At 44.4% G+C, this 22,035-nt stretch overlaps 1 protein-coding gene across 4 annotated transcripts in view; it reads right to left on the reverse strand.

The window, feature by feature from the left end:
- Positions 1-22,035, reverse strand: part of FRMD4B (FERM domain containing 4B) — a 106,042-nt gene that overhangs the window by 19,009 nt on the left and 64,998 nt on the right. For 3 of the 4 annotated variants that reach the window (XM_090148419.1, XM_090148418.1, XM_031605957.2), the window contains exons 6-11: positions 18,217-18,273; positions 17,235-17,257; positions 6,111-6,194; positions 4,891-4,956; positions 3,910-3,967; positions 2,903-2,989 (exon numbers count right to left, since the gene is read on the reverse strand). In XM_090148419.1, the coding sequence (XP_090004545.1) occupies positions 2,903-2,989; positions 3,910-3,967; positions 4,891-4,956; positions 6,111-6,194; positions 17,235-17,257; positions 18,217-18,273 (375 nt within the window). The remainder of the gene's footprint in view (positions 1-2,902; positions 2,990-3,909; positions 3,968-4,890; positions 4,957-6,110; positions 6,195-17,234; positions 17,258-18,216; positions 18,274-22,035) is intronic. The other variant, XM_090148420.1, reaches the window with a different exon arrangement.

A 22,035-nucleotide genomic window follows, 5' to 3' on the forward strand; every position in this document is an offset into this window, starting at 1 on the left:
TCCACATCTCCTGCCTGAATTTCAACAGCTTTCCCATTTCAACAGATCTCTGGAGGGTTTGCAAATTCAAAGATCGCTTGCATCTTTAAAAATGGGGAAGGCCAGATGAGTTTGGATTCATTAGGATTAGACTCAACCTTCCCCTGTTACTGAATTAATCAGACCTATGTGTATCTAAACATCACTAGCTGGAGAAGTGGAGCACAGTCAGGATGCTCTCTCCCAGATGGCTGGGGATAAACACAACGGCACTTCTGATCCACAGTATAAACAGCAGGATAACACCAGCACATGGCAGTTGTGGGTTTGGCTCCTTCTCAGAGAGGAGAGCAAGAAAATTCTGCTAAATCCAGCAGAACTAGCACTTCTGCTCAGACAGGCAGACATAATTTACATGCCTACTTCCTTCTTGCTGCTTTGGAAAGAACGGTAGTGCCTGCTCCCTGGAGATTTTGACAAGCTATACAGACTATTCTCTCTCTAAAAATTTATTTTGATATATTTTTGAATATCAACAAATAACAATACTGGTTAAAGGCAAACTTCTGCCTGCCATAGCACAGACAGTGAGGTTGTGTTGGAACAAACAGCAGTGTTTCAGCATCTTAACTCTAAAACCAAGTCCGGACTGGATGGACACCTCTCTACACCCACTGTGCTCTCACTCCCTGAATAGTGATCTAATTCCAATTATCTCCATAGTTCACACTAGAAGTGCACTGTGTATTTCAAATATCCTTCGTATAAATAAGCTGCATTTTCAGTCACATGCTAATCATAGAATCATGGAATGGCCTGGGTTGAAAAAGATCTAGTTTCAACTCCCTGCTATGTGCAGGATCACCAACACCAGACCAGGCTGCCCAGAGCCACATCCAGCCTGGCCTTGAACGCCTCCAGGGATGGGGCATCCACAGCCTCCTTGGGCAACCTGTTCCAGTGTTAAACGTAGGCAGGACTCAGCATAGAGTTTCTGCCATTCTTGTCTTCTCCTGTCAGCACCAGGCACAAATCCATGAGCCCAATGCGATACTATAGCTGTATCCATCCACGCTTTTTCCATGAGCTTACTGGCATTAAACCTTCCCTCCGCATTTAAGCCTCTCTTCCCCACCTTCCCTTTTGATCTCCATTCTCTCTTGTATAATTATAATGATAATTACAGTACAGCATAGAACTGTTACAATTTCCATTGCAACACCTCTACAGAAAAGATGACTTCTGAGTGCTGTTTGGTTGGGGATATTTTTGGCTTATTTATTTTTAAAGTTCTTCCCCTAAATGTAACTCCTGCTGTGTTCAAAGGCAACACCCCATAAGAAACTGTAGCAGGGTGTGACTTGGTATCTGGGCCCTGTTGACCTCAAAAAATTTCCTTCATCTGTCTGGTTGATGTTGTAAACCGAAATCCTTGTGCTTGGTAAAGCAGTGCTTCTAGCCAGGAAAGGCCATATTTTCTTGGAGAGAGCTGATGGTCACAGCTGGACATCTTGGCTGGAGAACGGTCTGTATTTGGTCTGATAGGAAAATCTCATAGATGTCGAAATACAGGAAAGCACTGAAAGAGCAAGAGGAGCTGCTTGTTGCTCTCCTCTGATGATCAATGCTATATTAACGTTGACTTGATTTTCTAGGGCTCCTCTTGTGTCAGTGTCATCTTTTAACACATGTGGTAAAAGACACCTGGGGCTAACACAAGTGTTCTACTGCACAAAGCACACACTTGAGAGTTCAATCTTGGACACACAGATGTATAAATATAGCACAAAAGAGACCAAGTCGTAGCCTGTCTTGGAAAAAGAAGATCAAGTTGGGAACTTGAAAGGGAATTGCTCTTCACGAGGAAGTTCTGTTAAGCAGTGTTTTTTTGGCACAAACGCACTAAACAATATCATTTTGCAAATGTGAAATTCCCTGGCAGGAAGCACACACTTCATGTGAACTCCTGCCCAGACAATTCCAGGGAAAAGAGAACAGCAAAACCCCATGTCTGCACCTCCTCACGGCTTCAGCATTCCAACAGAGACACGACCAGAAAGAAACCATCCACATCCAGCCCAACAGCACGGTTCCCTCACATGCACCCCTGGCTCCTACCCACTGCCAACGGTGTTAACCAGCTCCTCAAAGACTGCAGGCCTCAGTCCCATGTCAGTGAGAATTACCCATCTATAGGACTGGGCGAGTTCCCAGCACAGCATGTGCTTGAGCTGCAGGATGGATTTCCAGGGCCGCCAGCAGAGCCTGTCAGGGCTGACTGATGGGTGGCTGAGGGGAGCCAGCAGTGGAATATGGGATCCTCTGCCCCATTTAAGCAACAACTGAAATTGTTGGCAGAGCTCTCCTGGAGAAGACATGCTGGGGAGAAGGGAAGTGGAAAGGGAGAATGACCTCTATGATTTGGCATTGACTCTCAATTCCCCCTTATAATTCATTGTGTCACATACAGTTGCCCACGCAGGCCTGCAGCTCCATCCAGTTCATCTTGTATTTCACAGCTATCTGTTCATCATTTCACACACAAAGCACACCTCTGGAAGCCAAAGGAAACGCTGCCTGTGCAGAAGGTCTTTACACTGGGACGTGCAAAAGCCCAATTGCTTCATGCTTCTGCAGATATCCTTGGAGGCTGCCAAGGTTCCCATGGAGACTGCCCTGAGACCACCAAAATCAAGAAGACAAAGCACCCAAAGGCAGCTGCTCACCGTGGCACATTAACTTCCAGTATTATGTGAGAGGGCAGAATTTTACTGCTGTGGTGCTAACAGAATTATTCTGCCTCCAGCCCTTTGTATTTTGCTCACTAGATTAATAAACAATAGCTTAAACAAGTATATCCCAGTATGCAACACCTCCCCATCCCTACCCCCCCAGATAGAAAAATCAGATGCAGAAAACTTACTTTTCTGGGCTTAACTTTATCTTGTAAGTCGTACTGGCCTATTCCTTTATAACTTATTCCAAGCCACCAAGGGATTCCTTGTTTATCCTGAAAAAAAGAAGCCTGCATGAACCAAGAGCTATTTAAATAGTAAGCAATTCCAAGATTACAGCTTGTTTCATTCTGTGACAAGTACAGGTAGGTAAGGAACAAGGACAATTTTTGCAAACAAATTGATGTGAAGTGGATTGCTAAAGTGAATGTTGAAACTTTTTTCCATTGCCTTCTCAGGCAGAGGCAAGAAACTATGCGGTGGTTGTGCAAAGTGGACAAAAAAGCAACAGCACTGCTGAAACAAATGGGTGTCACTCCTTGCAAGAGGTGGCTGTGGTAGGGATATGGGACAGAAAAAAACTGTGGCTGGTGACTGCATCCATGAAACTCAGGCATGACACAGCTGCAGAAGAACAGTGCAAACCATCAGCTTCTCAGGTACCACTGTCATGGCCATAACTGAAAGTATGGAGACGTCACCCCTGCTGAGCTCTTCTGCAAGAAAACATTTTTGTCCAGTCTCTGCTCTACAAACGGGAATAAATGTTGCATTTTATCACTCTCCAAAAATACCATTCTACTACACAGCGTTAATCCACTTTACACACGATCACCTGTCACTTAGAAGCTGTCTTTTCTACTTTGTTTTTTAGTTAGAAATGTCTCTGCAGCAAACATTAATTTCTTCAAATCTAGAAGTGACATCCAGTTTAGTTAAGCTGATACAAATTTAGCTCCTGATAGAACTACAGAAGGTTTTGAATGGAGGTTCCTCTCTGTCTTCTTCAACACAGTGTTTTGCTGCTCTCTGAAAACACTCTAAAAATAACACTGAAGAGGCAAAAAGTAAAAAGGTTGAAAAATGTGGGGTCTAATTCTTGATAGGAAGGTACTGAATCATCAAATTGCTCCTCTAGGAATGTAATCACGTGTAATAAGCTAAGCAATCACATTATCTATGGACATTTACTAACCTTTACTCCATAGTAATGGACACCATATGTTGGCAAAGCTTCTACCACTCTCATGTACCTGTAGACAGATTTATAGCTCATCAGATTAATTTTTCTAGAGGAAATGATATCAATTAACATATTTTTTTCACACATACATACAGGACATGTCATTTATCATTTGTATATTTTGAAAGCTGTAATGATTTAATGCCTATGTCTTCAAGAAAAAAAACCTACCATCCAGGCTCAAGAAAGATGTGGTATTTTGGCCCAGATAAAATGAATGGGAGATTTCTCATACAACAAAGCATTCAATCTCTTATCAGAAATTCAGAGAACAGAAAGCAAAGCTTCCAGTTCTGCACTGAACGTATAAGCCTTTGGGAAATGTCTGCCTCTAATTATTTCATGATGGTGCTTTGGTAAAAATGGATAGACTCCAAATGAAATTGTTTAGGCAGTTGTACAATTGTTTAACAATGCAATGCAGACAATCACTGAACAGATAATTTTTTTCTCTGTTCCTGTTGAAAGAAGCCCCTGAACTACTGAGACAGAGCTGCTGGCACTGAGCTTTGTGACAAAGCCTGCAAATTGTCTGCTATGGAAGTCATCTCAACCTTCTTGGTCATCCTGCAAGACCCTGTTTTTTGAGAACTAAATTCTGAGTATTTGAACAAAGATGTGTTTGTCTTCCTTACAGAACATAAGATACGGTTTTCCCTTAGAGTTTGGTGTGAAAATCAAGTGACAGCAAGCAGGATATGAAGAAAGTGCTACTGAATGGAGTCGAAGTTGTTTCTTCTACATGGGAGGTATTTGGTAGAGGAAACTCATCACGGGTTTCCTCACCTGGAAAATATCACTCCATAAAAGATAATTCTGCTAAGATACAAAAAATGAAGTTTGCAAGCAACAAGGACCAAAAGAGTCTTCTCAGGAGAAGAGAAACAATAAGCACTGACTTGTAAAGATGATGTTTTTAAGCATTATACTCACTGAACAATGGCTTGTCCTCTTGTCAGACCTTTTATTTGTGTATAATGTTCAATGACTCTATCCTCACTGCAAAACAGGCACAAAAAGCAACTTAGAGGCTCAACAACTTTTCCACATATGACAGCATGTGCTGACGCTTAGGTGCCTGCTCAGCATGCAGAGAAGTGCCCCTCCATGCATCTCTCACTCTAGTTTACATTCTGTTTCTTACCCATTTCTTTCCCACTCTTCATTAAGCAGCATGGAGCTGCATCTTAATCCCTGCCATCGCATGCTGCGTTCTGGGCTAATTAACAAATCATTTCAGATCTGCTGCAGATGCTGCTGCAGAAGAATGGTACTAATTGTATGAATTCATTTCATGTTCTAAAGAAGCAAAGCTTCAGGAGCTGGTTAGTGTTCCATGTGTAAGGCAGAAGTTTTTCACTCTACGCACTTTTTCACCTGGCATTTCATAAATGAAGAACTATAGATTTGTCATCAATGTCATTTTCACTCTTTTTCTCTGCTAAATACTTAAACATCTTGTTTTAAGCAGAAGATGAAATATGCATTTAAGTGTCGGATGCCCAAATGCAAAGAAAAACTCAATAGTATTCATTCTGAAAAATAAATCATAACAGAGGACCAGCACACGTGAAAATACATCAAGTATACATTGAGCCTGAAAAATGAAATAAATGAGCGAGTCAAACCCAAATAAAGGGCATGAATTATAAGGAAACAATATTGTTGATTCATCCCAAGCGTTGTTTCCTTCATGGCACATTCATGCCACAGAACTGATTTTGCCTTTCTGTTTCTAGCTATTCTACTTCGTCTTCTCCCCTTGGGCCTGTTGAGGAGCATGAGAGTGGCTGGATGGGTACCTGGCCCCACTAAGGTCAGCACATCACAGAGGCTCTGCTGCTTGTTGGTTGAAAAGGTGTTCTTTCCAAACACAGACTTGGCTGGGGTTCAGATTAGCTCTTTCTAATGTGTGGTACCCCGCTTACTCCGATTCATTAACGTGATTGAACTTTCAGTGAGGGATTTGCATCGGCTCTTGTGTAATTCATAACCTTCTAAAACTGGAAACGCTTGAACACAAGCGATTAACTTGAAGTCCTTTATAACACAGGCTGAGAATTGTACAAACAGTTTGCAAGACTGTCTAAGAGCACTCCTGTCACTGCCATCCACAGCGAAGATTTACATTTAAATTGAATTAAACAGCTCACCAGTAAGCAAGTGATGGATGTTCCTGCAGTGTCTTGGTGGGAAAGACAGGCAGCGTCTTCAAGTCCTTCCGAGTGTTTTCATCACTAAAAGCAAAAAAGGCACAGAGTCACTGCTGGTGAATCACAGATACAAATCATCAGTTTCAGAAACAGGAAAGGGCTGCATGTGCACCCCAAAAACGGTGCATTGCCCCATATCAGGCCATCATAGCAACGTAACTCTATCTGCCCTCTCACATGACAGTGATGTATGTGGTGTCATGCAAGCTCCTGTTGTAACTCATTATACAGACACGTGATTATGGAGTCAGCCAGGCCACTGTGGCAGGAGTGTGGTATCAGTATTTATTTTGCACACACTTGCTTTGTTTGTTGAGTAGGGAACGAGCACTCAACAGCTGCAGGAGGAAAGCTTTTGCCCAAAGGCAATGCTTGCGGTGCTATTTTTGCTCTATCTTTAGCTAAAATCCTCCCCAAGAGACAACAAATTCCAGCATGGTATTTGTCAGATCCGAGCGTTTAACACTGATCTGATTCACAACAAAGGATTTCAGCTCATACGCTATGAAATATTTCTACTGAAAGGAGTTTTTCTGGGCTTCATATTGAGCAGAAAGTTCAAATATTCTGGACTTTTGGCCAGGCCTGGAACAAAACAAAGTTTTTGAAGTATGCAAATGCCATTTGTCACAAAAAACAACAACAAGAACCAGCAAAATATTTTAAAACCTATTAGTAGGCACCAGCAAAATGGTTAATATTTTCTCTTTTCATGCTCCGCTAATTAATCAGCTGAAAGTTGCACGCCTCATTTCTGCAGGATTTCTGCATGCCTTTGCAGCAGCATGAACAAGCACAAACACGACTGCTCTGAGAAAAGAATGCAGTCAAGTTCATCAGCATCTGCCTTGGCTTCAGCAGCCAGGTTTTCCTTGAAGGTGGTTCCCCACTCGTGAGCTGTTTCCATCAGACTTCAGCATTACAGATTTTCTCTGAGCTGCATCACCCCACTCTCCCCTCCTTACGAGAATCTGTAGGACAGCTGCAGCATGGGAGCTGCTCTGTGGGATGGAGGAGGCGATGGAGGTGCAGCAAACCACTCACATCTCCAGTCTCATAGCAGATTTCACAGGGAAGGCGAAGTAAGTGAAAGCTTTTTGCCTAATTGCCCTCTAAGCTTCTCCCCCAGCCCTGACAATGCGCCTCAACCCTAAGAGGGACCACCTCTGGGGATGAAGAAACAGTTCAATCAGCGGCCTCCTTATTCTGCAGTGTCTTTGATGAAGTTGCCAAAAAGAGGTCAATTAGCATGCAGGAGCTGTTGTTACTGAGCTTTTCGGCCAGCAAAGCCAGGAATATGCTTTTTTTTTTTTTTTTTTCAAACTGGCAAGCACCCAACTGCCATGAACAGGAACATCTGGGCAGAAAATCAGGATCTCTTCTCTCAGCACTTACACAGCCTGTGCTCACACAAGCAGAGGAGTTTTGTTCGCCCCTTAAAAGCCTACTGATGGGATCAAGATGCTATATGATGTCCCAGCTTGTAGATTACCAGGGCTTTGTAGTGACAAACAAATCCTCCTGAAGCCTCAGGAACCAGAGTCAAAACAAAAAACTACCCCAAAATGAGGGAAAAAAATCCCACAAAGTCCTGAGCAACCTATTCTGATCTCATAGGTGACCCTTCTCAGAGCAGGAGGCTGGGCTACATGACCTCCTGAGTCCCCTTCCAACTTCAGTCATAGACTCAGGGTAATTAATTATTAAAATAAAGATTTCCTGCTTTTTTAAAGCCTGATTTATAATTGCAATGGCTGCATTAAGAGTCAGGGCTGGCAGGAAAATAGTGAAGGAGGAGACAGTTTCACAAGGAAGCAATAACAAAACAGCTCATTTTTACCAAACAAAAGGACTGCTCCTCTAAATATAGATTCTCAACTCCTACTATTCATAAGCAGAGGTTTAATAGCAGGTCTTTAAGTTCTCTGTTCAGAAATCTCATTGCCAGCCAAAACAAGGGCTGAAGTACTGGAAGTACTGATGAAAACGATGCTGGGGGTCAGCAGCACCCTCATCACATACTGCAGAAATGTCACCAGATCTAGCAGCTGCGTACAGAAATGCTGCATCATGTCGCATATGTTGGGACACACTGTGACTAAGGTGCTGCCATCACTTATATGATGCAAGGTGGGGTCCACCCCTCCAGCATCGAGCCAGAACCATGGGCCCTGGGGCAGCTCAGTAGCAAGCAAAGTCCAGGAAGCTGTGACAACTTTTAGAAGAGCTGGAACTCCTCTGTTCTTCTGCCAATCTATGAATGAAATCCAGTTTCTTGAAGTAGCAGAGAATACACTTGTTTTAAGAGGCAAAGTTGGTCCTTAAGACTTCTCTTGCTAAAGGGATGCAGTCTCCTGTCTGGTTCATCTTGTAGATCTGTGCTCTGTTCCCTATCAAAATGGATTTATTAGGCCCAATAGTCTATGAGAAGCATAACTGTAAGATTAAACATGAAACAATCCTAGAAAAAAAAGTGAAAGATCTGGAGAACAGGGCACAGATCTTAGTGTGCTGAATGCCTCCGAAGCAGCCTGGCACTCTGCAGCACGGATCTGCTGACTGCACACTCAAGGATTAGCATCTGGGATGATTCACAGCTTCACAGATAATAAAAGCCTCAAACAGACATCTTCCTTCCTTCCAGAGAGTTCATTATCACTCCATCTGCAGAGAGGAGACCAAGCACGTCTCCCCTTGACCCTTAGGATCACTTTCCCAAGCCCTCTTGGACCTAGCTGTTCCTCAGAGGTGACAACTGCAGATAGGAGCGACAGGTTGAATTATTACCTGTTCCTGTTTAGTTTCAGCACAACCACCAAATGACCCAGACATTGCAGAGCAGACACTCCAGGCTCCAGATGTCCTACCCAACCCAGTGTCCAACCAGACAGATGGTGCTCCTGCTGTGGCCGTGGGCAAAGGTAGTGGTTCTCCTCAGAGCAGCAGGCCTGGCTGTTGGGACCACAAAGCCTACTTGTGTTCCATCTGACCTCTGCCATGAAGGGGCTTCTTGGCTGGTGGGTTGTGGCATGAGTCCAATGCATAAAGAGCCCAAAGTCAACAGGACTGAACATTTCTTGGCAAAAGGTTTGTTTATTTCTCAGGAGGGGAATCTAGGAGAACACTTATCTGAAGTATTTTTTCCACTATGGAGAAGAATTAAAGAAAACAAGCCAACGGACCCTTTCCTTCCCATGCTGTACTACAGGGGAGATTTCTCCTCAGCAGGTATTGAGCAGAACTTGGGACTGATCGTGAACATCTACATCAGAACCTCCTCACACTGAACCTTGCCTCTCATTCTTGGTATTCTGTTTAATTTTCCACTCATCAATGTCAGCTCTACAGAGACCGAAAGGCAGCTTGCCTCCAGAATAACCACAGCATTTAACCACGTGCCATACTATGAATAGAAGTTCCTGTGTCCAACTGATCCCTAGCAGCAAACCAGTACCAATGCTATGTGCTTCTATTAGCCTTCCCCACGACATTTTAGACATCCTTCTAAAAGCTCACCAGAAACCTAAGGGACCACATCACTCTACTGGGGCATTCTCTGCTGAAAGCACATAACTGAAAATTGAAAACGACATTTATGCTCCCTGAAAGTGCATCTTCACAGCTTGTAATCACACGATACAACACTCCCTGCCAAGCAAAGATTTACAGATCTATACTAATTAAGACCATTTGTTAATGGCTGCACACACTTTCCCTCATTCCCACTGTCACAAATAGCTTATGCCTGTTGCTAATGCAGTAATTCAAAGTAATAGACGTAGATGTAACAAGACGTGGTTAATGAGATTAGCATAAAATGTGAAGAGCAATAGCCACACCCACAGCAGCAAAAGCAATATTGTTGGACTACAGCATAAAGTTAATCAACCCACATCTACTTTGTAAATATTAATACCTTGATAAGGACAGGACTTCAGACAACTTTTTCACTGACTAAAGTGATAGCAGGTGTGTGTCTCTGCTGAACTGTGTTGACAACGCTTTTCAAGGTAGGGATTTATTACTGGGGAAAGTTCATTGTATGGTGATATTCCTCTGTTCTTGAAGCCTCTTATCCTTGCATAAACACTTGTTCTTCAGCATGATCATTAGCAAGTTATTCCTGGGTCTTTATTTCATATTTGGCTTATTCTAGTAGTGGATTTTGGCTATACTGTTGGTGGAATTTAGAATGGCCTCATTCATAGAAAACATTGACCAGCTTCACGAATTAACCTGAAAAGCACATCAAAAATCAGCAGCTACTTTTCAGAATCACATGCAAGATAAAGAGTTTCCTTCTTATTCTATTCAAGATGCTTAGAGCTAGTGATAACTCAATAAATGCTCTACATGTACAAGAACAGCCCATGCTACTGGTTCTACAGCAGCCAATGTCCAATCCAACACCTACCTGGCATCACCAAGGTCTCCAAGTTGTTCCCCTCCATATGACCTGAGATGAGAGGCAGCAACATGGGCCGCCGTCACCACATGGCAGTGGGACTGCTTTAGCAGCAGGTGTATTTTTTGTAGGTTTTTGTTATGTTTTAAAGCAAACGGAAAGGAAGAGTGGGATGCCTCGCATGCTCCAGTGGAGGTGGGTCAGCCTCCCAAGGTACTACAAGGAACAGGTGTGAGAAGGAAGCAGCAAAGCAAGAGGGAAAAAAAAGAAAAAATAATGAGCAGGGTTAAAAGTGCAAGAGAAAAAAGGGGGAAAGACAGAGCAGAGAAGGTAAGGGGAGAGACGATTGATTTAGCAGCTTTTGAGTATGTCACAGCAGCAGGATCTTGGCAGCAGGATTTTGAAAAGCACTCCCTGACAAATCCTCCTTTGTGACAAATGCCAGACGTTTCCCATCATTTCCCAGCCTTTCAGTTTATGGTCTGCTGGCACACTCAAGAAAGTTATTTTTCCATTGAAGGACAACTGGGACCCAGAACGCCTGCGCACACAGGGCTCCCATCTGCAGGGACAGCCAGAGCCCAGCATCCCCCGGCCAGCGGGGAGCTCTGCCATGCAGGGCTGCAGTTTGCCACTTGAATACCAGATAAGAACTGCCTGCTCAGAAAGGTATTTGAAGGAGCATTTAAAAGAGCCTTCCAAGCCTTATACATGAAAAGGAACACGATAAAGAGTGCAGATGGCTTTTTCAATGCCAGGCAAATGCTTGAGGCTTGCTGCGCATCTCAGCTGCAGCCATGCTGCTGGCTCAGGGATTTCCATGTTGTGCTGCAACAGCAGCTTCACCTTTAGCGCCTGACCTCCAGTTCCAGCCTTCAGGCTAATTTCTCAGCTTCCTGAGCCCTACCTGACCCTCTGAAAAAACAGCACCTGTTCATCACTGGGGGTTCGGTGACCTACCCACTAGCCTCTGAAAGATGGAGCAGGAATGTTACAGAAAAACAATCTTTTGCATCAGCTATACACATGTACATCTCTCTCCGAGGACATAAGAGACCAGGCAAGTGAGTGAGATACTCCTAGATATTCATTGGCCAACGAGGCACCATTTAGACTCCCCTTTTGCAGGGACAATTTCCCTGGTTTTGAAGATAAAGTCCTTTGGTGTTTGAACCCCCTGGTGCTGATGGCCACGGTCCCATATCCACACATACAAAGCTGCTCAGCCGCATCAGCAGTGCATGTCTGTAGGTTTTCTCTGTCAGATCACACAAAGCAGGATGGCTCTGCTTTGGCTGGGATTCACTGCAAAGCAAAATATGACTATTCACTGCTGCTACAATGCTTGAAGGATCCCCAGCTCTTCCTCACAATGACTGGCTGTTATTTCTAACGCTCATGCTCTCTCTTCCTGTTTGCACAACAGTCAGATTAGCCATATTAGTTGTGGCTTTTTTAGCATGTCTGAGTGCAGCAGCAAAGTTTACAGCCTGTTATCACAGCTCTGCCTGCTGATACAGAGATACAGGCAACCACAAGAAAAATAAAGTATCCATGTAACAAAGAAGGTCTGACAAATCTGCAAAAGCAAGAGGCTGTAGCTGAAAAGCTGTCATCTCATTTCCTCTAGGCACTGAACACGCACCGCTGGGTAGATCCCAGCCATCACAAGGGAGGAAAAAACAAATGAGGATTTTCTCTCTGTCTTTTTGTCCAGAGTCAGCACAGAGCCCAGACTAGGGCTAGAACTTCCTTACATGAAAAGGGGGAATAAAGAAAAGGCTGTTGAGGAGACTCACTTTTGAATAAAAACACAACGATCTCTTCGCTGCCCCTCCAGAAATTGTACAGATATCACGTACATAAAGATACATTATTTACCATTTCTGTAACTATTAGAGCTACACTGCCACGTGCAAGCAGCAAACCCAAAGAGACCAGATTGTTGAATTACTTGAAGTATGCTCTTTTTTCCTATATCTAGTTTTTTACTCAGCATTTCCGCACCTAATTCATGCCAACTCATCTGCTGCATAAGCACACTGTACTAATTCCTCAGAAGCCCTCCATTTCTTCTTTTATTTTTTTTCCAAGTATCCTATTAAAAATAAATAATAATAAAACTAAACTGACATCATTGCAGAGAGAGCATAAGCTTTGGTCTGCCCTGAACTTTATGAATCTACAAGCAGTACCAGTAGAAGAAACCCATTGCTGAAATAACCAAAATAGAGTTAATGGTTCACAAGCAAGTGCCCAGCGAGGTATTTAAAGGAGAAGTGCACAGAGAGAGGAGTCACAGCCAAAAGGCAAAATACACAGTGACTCACTCAGCAAACAAGCAGCCATGGAACAAAGTGAGCACACGCACAAGGGCAGAACGCTCAGCACTGATTTCTTAGCTGCATGGACATGACCAACTGGGAACAGTGGGCTGTGCTGGAGAAAGCCTCTGTAAATACCATTGCAAAGGCATTTAAAACATGCAATTAAGAAAATCCCAACTAAATTGAATGGGTGTCTATGACAGCCACCAGATCACCTTGAGAGTGAATCCTGCTGGTCGTGTATTCACCAACTGGTACAGCCCATACTCTGCTGGGAAGGACATACTGGGGCTGACAGAGACATAAGGACTGTGCTCAGCTCTCTGTCACTGTGCTGACACCAACACCAGAGCTCCTCCCTGGGCTAAGCACCATGTGAATCCACTAAGATCCTTCTCAGACCTCTCCAGGATGCAAACAGGCAAGTAGGGACAACTAGGGGATGTGCTGCAAATCTGAGTTTTGCTTTGACCCAAGCTCAGATCACATCTGGAGCTTAGGCCATTTGAACATGGTGAAGTTTCTGAAAACAGGCTGGGCAAGGTGGAACCAGTAGCCCTCAGTGTGTCCTCTCCTGGAGCTGGACTGCTCTGCCTGCCAGCATTGCAGTTAGCAGGTGCCATACAATCACAGAGCTGGTAGCTTTGTCCAGGCAGATCCTTCCTAGCACTGTCCATGCCATTATTTCCATGCTCTTGTGCACCAACACTCCCCTGTTTATCTGGCAGAATAACCATCCTCCCAAGCAAACACTACCCAAAATTTAAGAGGGAGCACTCATTCTTAATCAGGATTGTTGATGCCAGTTCCCTGCCCCTAGACTAAGCACTTATTCTGTTCTTTAATGAAGTTTGTCACTGTGGGAGCTCCTGAGCCAGTTCCACTGTAGCTGCAGCGTGGGAGCCTATCTTGCACACAAACCTCTTCCTGTTGCAGGCTGCATTTATCACTCACGTACCGATAAACCCCAGTGTCTCACACATGTCAGCTATCAGGAATTCATTATTTAGTCTGTGTTATGTTACACCAGGCAGGAGTTATCTTTGCAGCCCACAGGCCAGAATCAAAACCGAATGTGTCAGCTATTTAAAGAAAATGGAAGCCCTCCTCCAGCAACTTTGTTAACCTCCAGGGAGCAGGGCTGGGTTTCAGGTCTGGAAATGTTACTGTGGAAAACACAGTTCAAAATTATCAGAAGCACTTTGTTTAAAAGCTACTTTCTCCATTCATTTTTATTTGATGCTAATAGACCTTTTTTTTCCTCCTCCCTGTGATACTGAAATAGTGGTGCAGCATTTTTAGGATTGTCAATAACATCAGTTATAAACTCTATATCAAGCTACAAAGGAATACTGTACTCTATTACCATTTCTGAGGGCAAACAGTCTGTAAACTAAGCACGAGTGAATCATTTATTTCTCAAAGAGACAAGACATTATATTATGGAGCACTAACACAGCGAATAATCACCAGCCCAGTCTGGTAACTGCTCTAATTAGGTCTCTTGCAATCTAAAATTCCTAAAATAAATAACAAACAGCTTTTTATTTTCCCTCTCCAAAATTCAACGATGGCAGGAGCTGCAGCTTAAATTTCATTCTCTTAAAAATCCTCACACAAAGTTCAAAATTTCAAGATTTTTTTTTTGCAGCTTTTTCATAAAAGTCAGAGAATCATTTGAGTTGGAAGGGACTGTTAAAGGCCATCTGGTCCAACTCTCCAACAAGGAACAGGGACTCTGAAGCTTGATCAGGCTGCCTTGGAGAAACCAGAGTGATCCTAGAAGATGTGCACTGGGCATGCCACAGATGGCATTCTGAAGCCTGTACTTAACAGGCCATAAAGCTTTTTTTTTTAAATCAATATGTCTTTCAAAGCTGACATCTTTTCCAAGTGGGATTGGTGCATCTTGTGTCGCTCAATGACAGAATACATGTCCCTGTCCCAGGAAGACCCACTGCATGTCACCTGCAAGGACTGAGCCCTGGGATCCTCACACTGTCAGTGCCACTTGGCTGCGGGGTGACTTCCATAGAAGTCAGCAGCTGTTACTGTCTCCAAGTGCCCACATGTCAGGTTTGCTCTCTGAAAATGAACAGATTTCCAAGGAATGCGCTCACTGAGAACAAGAAGAGGGCAGGCAGCTCGTAGGAGATCACCATGCTCTTCCTGCAAAGCCTTATCTGAGGAAGGCATTACTGCAGAGCTGTGGGAGTTTATGGTGCCCTGGTACTAGCCTGCATATTCCCACCTGGAGCCAGCAAGAGAGATGTGCCCCCAACAAAAGCTCCTCGTGAGGCACGAGATCACCAGCGCTGTCCAGACTGGCCCATCTTTAACTGACAGAGAGGTAATCTCCAGGACTTGAGGCAATTCTGCACTAATCCTACATTAAAAAAATTAATCACAGCATTCTCACGTAAGCAGAAATGGTGCAAGAGCCACATTCCAGAAAGTGATTCAAAATGGAATTGCCAAATGATAGGCAACACTGAGCACATCAACTCCAGGCACCACAGTGGGAGGCAGCCTCTGCGCAGAGAGCAGAAAGGCTGCAGGACAGTGCTGGTGGTTTGCTGGGCCATCAGTCACACAGCATCTTCATAACACACACTGGTAATGAAGCCAGCACTTTAACATTGGTGGTCCAAATGACACTTGTGCTATGTAAAATCAAATTCCTTCACTCTGATGTGTGGGACAGCTGGTCATGCTTACTTGATATGGAGGCGTAACTTTTTTTTTTTAATACAGTGAAAGCAATTGCTGCAGCTTATGATCTTTTGCAAAAGGCAACTGTTTGGAGAAGGAAATCAATCTTGTAGCACACCTCTTGCCTCCCATGTTCTTTAAATACTTTGGAAGGTTAACAACAGGCGGTCCACGCCTTCCGACCTGTCTGATGAGGCATGCGAAATAACCACGTACACAGTTCTTGTGCTTGTGAAGCAATACCTACAAACCTATTTATTGCAAACGATAAGGAGTCAGAACTAAGTTCAAACTGCACAAGGGAAGTTTTAACTACAAAGGCAGTTTTAAACCTTAAACCTCTTTTCCTGAGGGCTTGTACCAGGCTAAGAGAACCTATGCCACCGGGGCTGCAACTTAGCAAGTTGCTTCTAGTCAAGAGAGCTGTAGTAATGTGAGTTCCCTGGTTATCTGTCCTTACATTGAGGGATGTTGCAGGAAATCAGACGAGATGAGCAGTCTTTCTGGGGTGAAGGGCAGCACACTGTGGCTATAAGCAATATCCTGTGGGTCACAAAGCAGGTCTGCAGTGTGAATAGGAACAGAAGTATCTGTGCAGGCAGCCCATCCAGCTGATCTTAGTCACAAGGGCATCTCTTCCTCTTTGCAGGCGTGACAGCACACCAACAAAAAGCAAGGAGGTCTGTGATGGGCTTTACAAAGCATGCCCTTCCACTTAAGGGGGACTGGCACCAGGGCCAGAACAGAGCTGGCACTGACGCTGTGCACTGAAAGAAGAGCAGAGAATACTTCTGCTGGGGATTTTGGCATCAGGCACAACTTATATCCTGCATTTAGCAGGTAGCCCCTCACTGGACATTTTCCAAATGTGTCTGTTGCAGCAGGAAAGCTGCAGCAGCAAGAGCATAACATCCTACTGTATGGAAACTCAGCAAATGGTAAAACATTAACGCGACCAATGCCGACCTTTTGAATTTCTGTTTGCTCAGCAGGCCATTCCTAATTGAAGGTCTTTTCCCTGGGCTCCAACAGCTCTGAGCACAACCTCAGCTCCCCCCACAGCCCCCAGTGCTGCTATCCAATGCTTGCTATCCAAACCAGTGCATGGAGGTGACCAGGCAGAAAGCAATTTCCAAGGGCAAACACTCTCTGCGTGTGCAGCCCCAGTGCAGCACACAGCTCAGCACAAGTGTTGGGTCAGGTGTGGGCTGAGGGAGGCCTGGGGGCAGCTGCAGAAGAAAGAAGCTCATTGACCTCAGGCAGGCAGCTGGCAGCTCCATGTCCCCCACACGTGCTGTGGGTGAACATGGTCTGCAGCACCAAGCATGGGCTGGCTGGGAGCAAAGGGCAGCAGCTCCCCGTCCCACTCAAGCATGCACATAATGGGACGGGAGCAAAGAAGGATGGCCTTGAAAGTTGTTTTGATTCTGAGTCTGTTCACCAAAGGATTCATCCTGCCTGCAGTTAGATTTTATCCAGTCTAGCGGTGCATTTTGAATTCTTCAGCCGCTGCTCTCAGTTGGACTTTACCCCTCATTTCTGATTGTTTGAAATACAATGCAAACCAACCAAAACACATCCATCAAGCCCGTTAGTATTAGAAAGGAAAAATGTTATTACCTGGAATAGTCCCCTTTAGCTTCCTACAATTGAAAAACAGTGACAGAATTAAAACATGATCTCTTCAAAAGTCCTCAATTTTCCCAGCATTGTTTGCTTTCCCACTCCCACAGCTTTTTGGCTGGATCCCGACCTCAGCCACATTCACACAGAGCCCAGGGGCTGCCTGCATGCACTCAGGAACAGAGCTTGGCCCTTCATGCTTCCAGCTGTAGATTATCCACCTACACTGTAAATAAATGTGCTTCTAGAAGGGGGATGAATTTCAAGATCCACATCCAATGTCATTTTTGCAGCCCAAGAAGTGAAATACAGTTCTCTCTCTGGTTGTCCAAGAGAAAGCTGAAGGTGAGCTCTAGGAGCAGGTCAGACTTTTGGGAGGAATTGTGCTCTTGGAAGCAGCTCAAGCAGATCAGCTTTGCTGAACATTTCATATGGGGGTGGGGGTTGAGCAGCGAGAACAAACATTTTAAAGGTAGATATTTATTTCACAGAAAGTGGTAAATAACCAAACTTGAAGTCTGAGGACAGCACAGTGAAGAGGAAAAAAAAAATATAAAGTAACAAAGGCATAAAAACATACGCTCTGAAAACATCAAACGTAGCACAGCAAACTTCAGCTGCAGTACTGTGCTCTTCTCAGATATCCAGCATATATTTAAATTAGAAGATTAAGTGATAAATTGGATGTAAATCTGCCCAAATAAATTACTACCCTTGATGAGCTTTTCCTTTTCCATTCTCTCCACCAAGTTAAAATTGCGCAGATGCCTATTTCTTCCACTAGCCTATAAGAAAAATAACTCCAGAGACTACAAACAAACGCTACATGATTTTGTCCTCATGGAGTGGAGGAAAATACAGGAATATAAACGTGGCAAGGCAGCACACAGCTGAACTAACAGGTCAGGGGGCTGCCACATGCCAAAGCAGCACCGATACGAGAAAGTCACCATGCACCAACACGCAAAGAGCAGCTTACCTGCAGGACCAGGGCTGCCAACTTGAAGACCGTCTCACTTTCGACTTCGATCTGCCCCTGTGCAGGGAAAGAGCAGAAGTTGAGTGCTAGGAGCCGTCCTGTCCCCGCAGAGCACAGCGTCCTGCCTGGCTGCCAGCACAGCCGGGTGGAAGCCTGACTCTGTCCCAGCCCTCCACCCGCCACTCCCGCCTGGGAAGCGATTCTCCTCCTTTCATGAGCAGTGTGTGTGTACACAGACATACGCAGTCTGTTTCCACCTCCCCCTGGCTCCTCTCCCACCCCCCTTTTTTCTTTCTGAAGCTTCATGTTGTCTTTCTGAAGCTTTGTCGTATTGCACACACCCAGGCAGGTACCTGATCCCGCACACTTCGAAACACACTACAAACTTGCCATGAACCAGGGAAAGGAGGGTGAAACAGAGGAATTTATGGATTTAAGCATGCCATTTCCCTGGGGCAGAGACCTCAGCTCTTTGCTTTGATGGTGGTATGCACACCCATGATGCTAGATAAACGATAGTTATTAATCGCGAGGTGAGTATAACTAATTTTCTTTTACCACACACAGCCTGGAGATCTTACAGTTCCTGCACGTAAATATGCATCTTATTGCAATGCTCAGAGAGACTCCATGGACTTCTACCCTGCAAATCTCTATTCTTGACCCCCCTCCAATACCAGGCATAGTCCTGTCCTGAAAGTCAGTGACTTCAAAGCTGCAGTTGACAATAAATGCTAAAAATCAAAATCACACCAAGATTTTTTTTTTCTTTTTCCTTTTCCTAGCTTGCAATCTTCAGTGCAGTCTTCCAAGACAGTGTTTTACAAGGAGAAATCATTTTGGTTCCATAGTGGGACCAGCAGTAAGACTGGAAGAGTCATGATGCACCTGCATGTCAGCTCTCAGGTGGCCAAAGGCACTCTTGATACCTACTGCACACTACATGTAAAGAGCAAAACTTCCCCCATGAGCCATCTCTTGAGTTTTTGTGCAAAGATTTGTTCTTGTTAACCATCTGCAAGAGAAGACAGTGGACACAATGTCCCCTTCCACAGAGACCCCAGCACGTTTTCCTGTCCCCAGAACTCAAAGGCTAAATGAGGGATAAAGCTGAAATAGTGCCCAAACCATTGCAACAGGAAGATCTACAGACTTATACAGATACAGGGAAATGACATCTCTAAATATACGGGGCACATCTGGAGCTAGGCTAATTTATCACAGCTGCAGGTCTGGCCCACAGAGACTAAATTCAGAAGTGAACAAACAAATAATTCAATTTTTCACGGAAAGGAAGCTTTTTGCCAGCTTTGTCAATAAAACATTCCAGCAGCAGCGCTCCCCCGGGCGGCTCCACCAGGGCAGACTGGGAGGAATTTCCCCTTCCCAACAGGTGTGGCAACAGCTATGCAGAAGTGGCCTCCAAAGCATTCCCAGACATTTCATTAGAAGAGGAGGGGCACATCACAAAGTAGAAGGAAAAAAAAGCTTCAAATTCTTCCTTCCTTCCTTCAGATCTCTTTAATGTCGATGCTTGAGAGAAAAGGCAAGGATTGCAGCCCCATCTTCGTGTAGGTGCAATTTTAAGGCACTTTGTTACTTCCAGGTCTGCATCAGGTTAGTCTTTGTCATGCACATCTGTGCTGCCTTCTTTAGCTTAAATTGCATCTGCTCCAACAGCCTCTGAATAACTCCATGGCAGGAGGAGGGGACATCAGGTCATCCCAGCACCAGCACATGGGGAACTTAGACATGAGGAAAGCCATCGCCCAGAAAGCTCTGCTAAGCAGGAAAGACAAGCTCTATTTCAGCAAAGCTGTTCTGGACCACAAAATCAGGGAAAACAGGGCCAGAAGGGACCTTAAAAGCTCATCAAGGTCACCTCCCTACCCTGGGGCAGAATCAGCTACATGGGGCTCATCGCCTTCATGCTACAAATTCATGGAGAGACTTAACTATCCAAACGCAATTCTCACATCAAAGGCCCTCTCTCTTTGTTGCAGGCTCCAAGGAAAACTCTGCAGCATTTGGGCGAGTCACTTCAGCATTAAGTCCCTGCTGACCCATAGCAATAGGTGCTGCTGGCATCACAGCGCTGTTTGGGACTTAATAACCCAACACCCCTTCACTTTTTATCTTCAAAGCACATCCCAAACATTAACTAATTAGCAATAGTAATTATGGGACTGCTCCTACGTGTTGATTTACTCAGTCCTAAATACAAGCTTTAGGAAACTCCGGTCACTTTAGCAGGCTGCTATGGCATTTTGATGAACGCTGAAAGTGAACTCATAAACCACCTCATTTAGGGATTTAATGGGCTGAACGGGACTGCCTTCTTCAGGAGTTTCAGTGTTTGCTTTCCTGGTGAGGCTTTTCCAGTGATGGTGCCCTGGCTTACAGGTGCACTGGCAGCTTCTTTCAGATGTGAGCAGGTAAAAAGATGCTCCCTGGCCTGATTTTCACAAGGAATAAAGTCAATGCAAAGATGGACACAGAGGTGAAGACACTACCTGAGGTCAGGCTGTAGTTAAGCAAGAGAGAGGGGATTTTAAGCAAAGGATCCCAAAACCCAGCACAGTCTTTATCTAACAGAGTAATGCTGTACAGATGACAGTCTCTTGGACAACTCTCTTTGAGCCTGAAATTATTTTCCATCATGATTTAACATTATTTGCCATCTGGTTCAATAACTGACCATTGCTATAATATTATCCAGCCCTGGGCTGTCAAGGTGTTGGGACAGCCTTTGACAGGATGCAAATCCATATAGCAGTACGCATCACTCAAACAGGAGTGTAGGACCAGGGCTCTCTCCACTCTCAGACAATACTTCAATTTCGTTAACAATCCTTCTGCCCCAAGGCTGGCGAGCAGGGGTCTCTGTTTTAGCACTGCTTTAACAGCAAGGTCGAATTTCAAAAATAGAAGGGGAAGAATGGCTGTAAGAAAGCTTCATTTGCAAAACCTGCAATTGGCAGGGTAATTCCAGCACAGGTTTCAGTGAGTAGGCGGGGACCCTGGGAGCCAGGTCAGCAAAGACTCTCATAGCCATGTGTTTTAGATGAAGATGGAAGGCTTTCCTAGATGTATCCCAAGTGGAAACAGGGTCACTAGCACGAGGTTAAGCAGATGCATGTAATTCAGATAATGGAATCTGAGTCTTATACCTTTTAGATGTAAATAAGTTTAAACAGAATAGAGGGTGCAGCTCTAGGGAAGGGATGAAATTGATATTTTTCCATTAGAGTTTGCATAGGGGGCAATCATTTTAACCAAGGAGACAATTTAATCTCCCTATGTGTCTCACTGAAAGGTGCTGGCTTATCTAAACACTGCATTTGGTCCAGAGGATTCAGGTGGCTTTTGTCATTCTGACAAATATCAGAATAATAAAAATGTTGTAGCAGATGTCCAGAAGGAGTGGCAGTGACAGTACTGCAGGAACACAGAAGCATTGCAGCAGCTAGCAAAGATCTGCTCCTGCCATCAGTGTCCAGGCACAGAACTGAGCCCCTGTTTCAGGCAGGAGCTCAAGCCTTTTCCTGCACAGAAACAGACCTATAAATGTGATAAAAATCACAAGGCTTAGCTGTGAATAGAGCAGTGCACCCTCATTAAACACAGCATCAACAAGAGTTGACTGTCAGACATGCAAGCCTGAAACCCTGAAGAAAACACAGAATAAAAATGACAATAGCCAGATGAGCATTAACTGTGCTATGCAAGTCTTTAGATTGCTTAAAGCAGTTAAAACAAAAAAAAAGCAACACAGGAACTACCATCTCTAACTCTTCAGAACCAGAGCAATGAAAACAG

Source organism: Phasianus colchicus, chromosome 11 (genome assembly GCF_987193195.1).
Source record: "Phasianus colchicus chromosome 11, bPhaCol1.hap1.1, whole genome shotgun sequence".
In the NCBI taxonomy this organism is placed as follows: Eukaryota; Metazoa; Chordata; class Aves; order Galliformes; family Phasianidae; genus Phasianus; species Phasianus colchicus.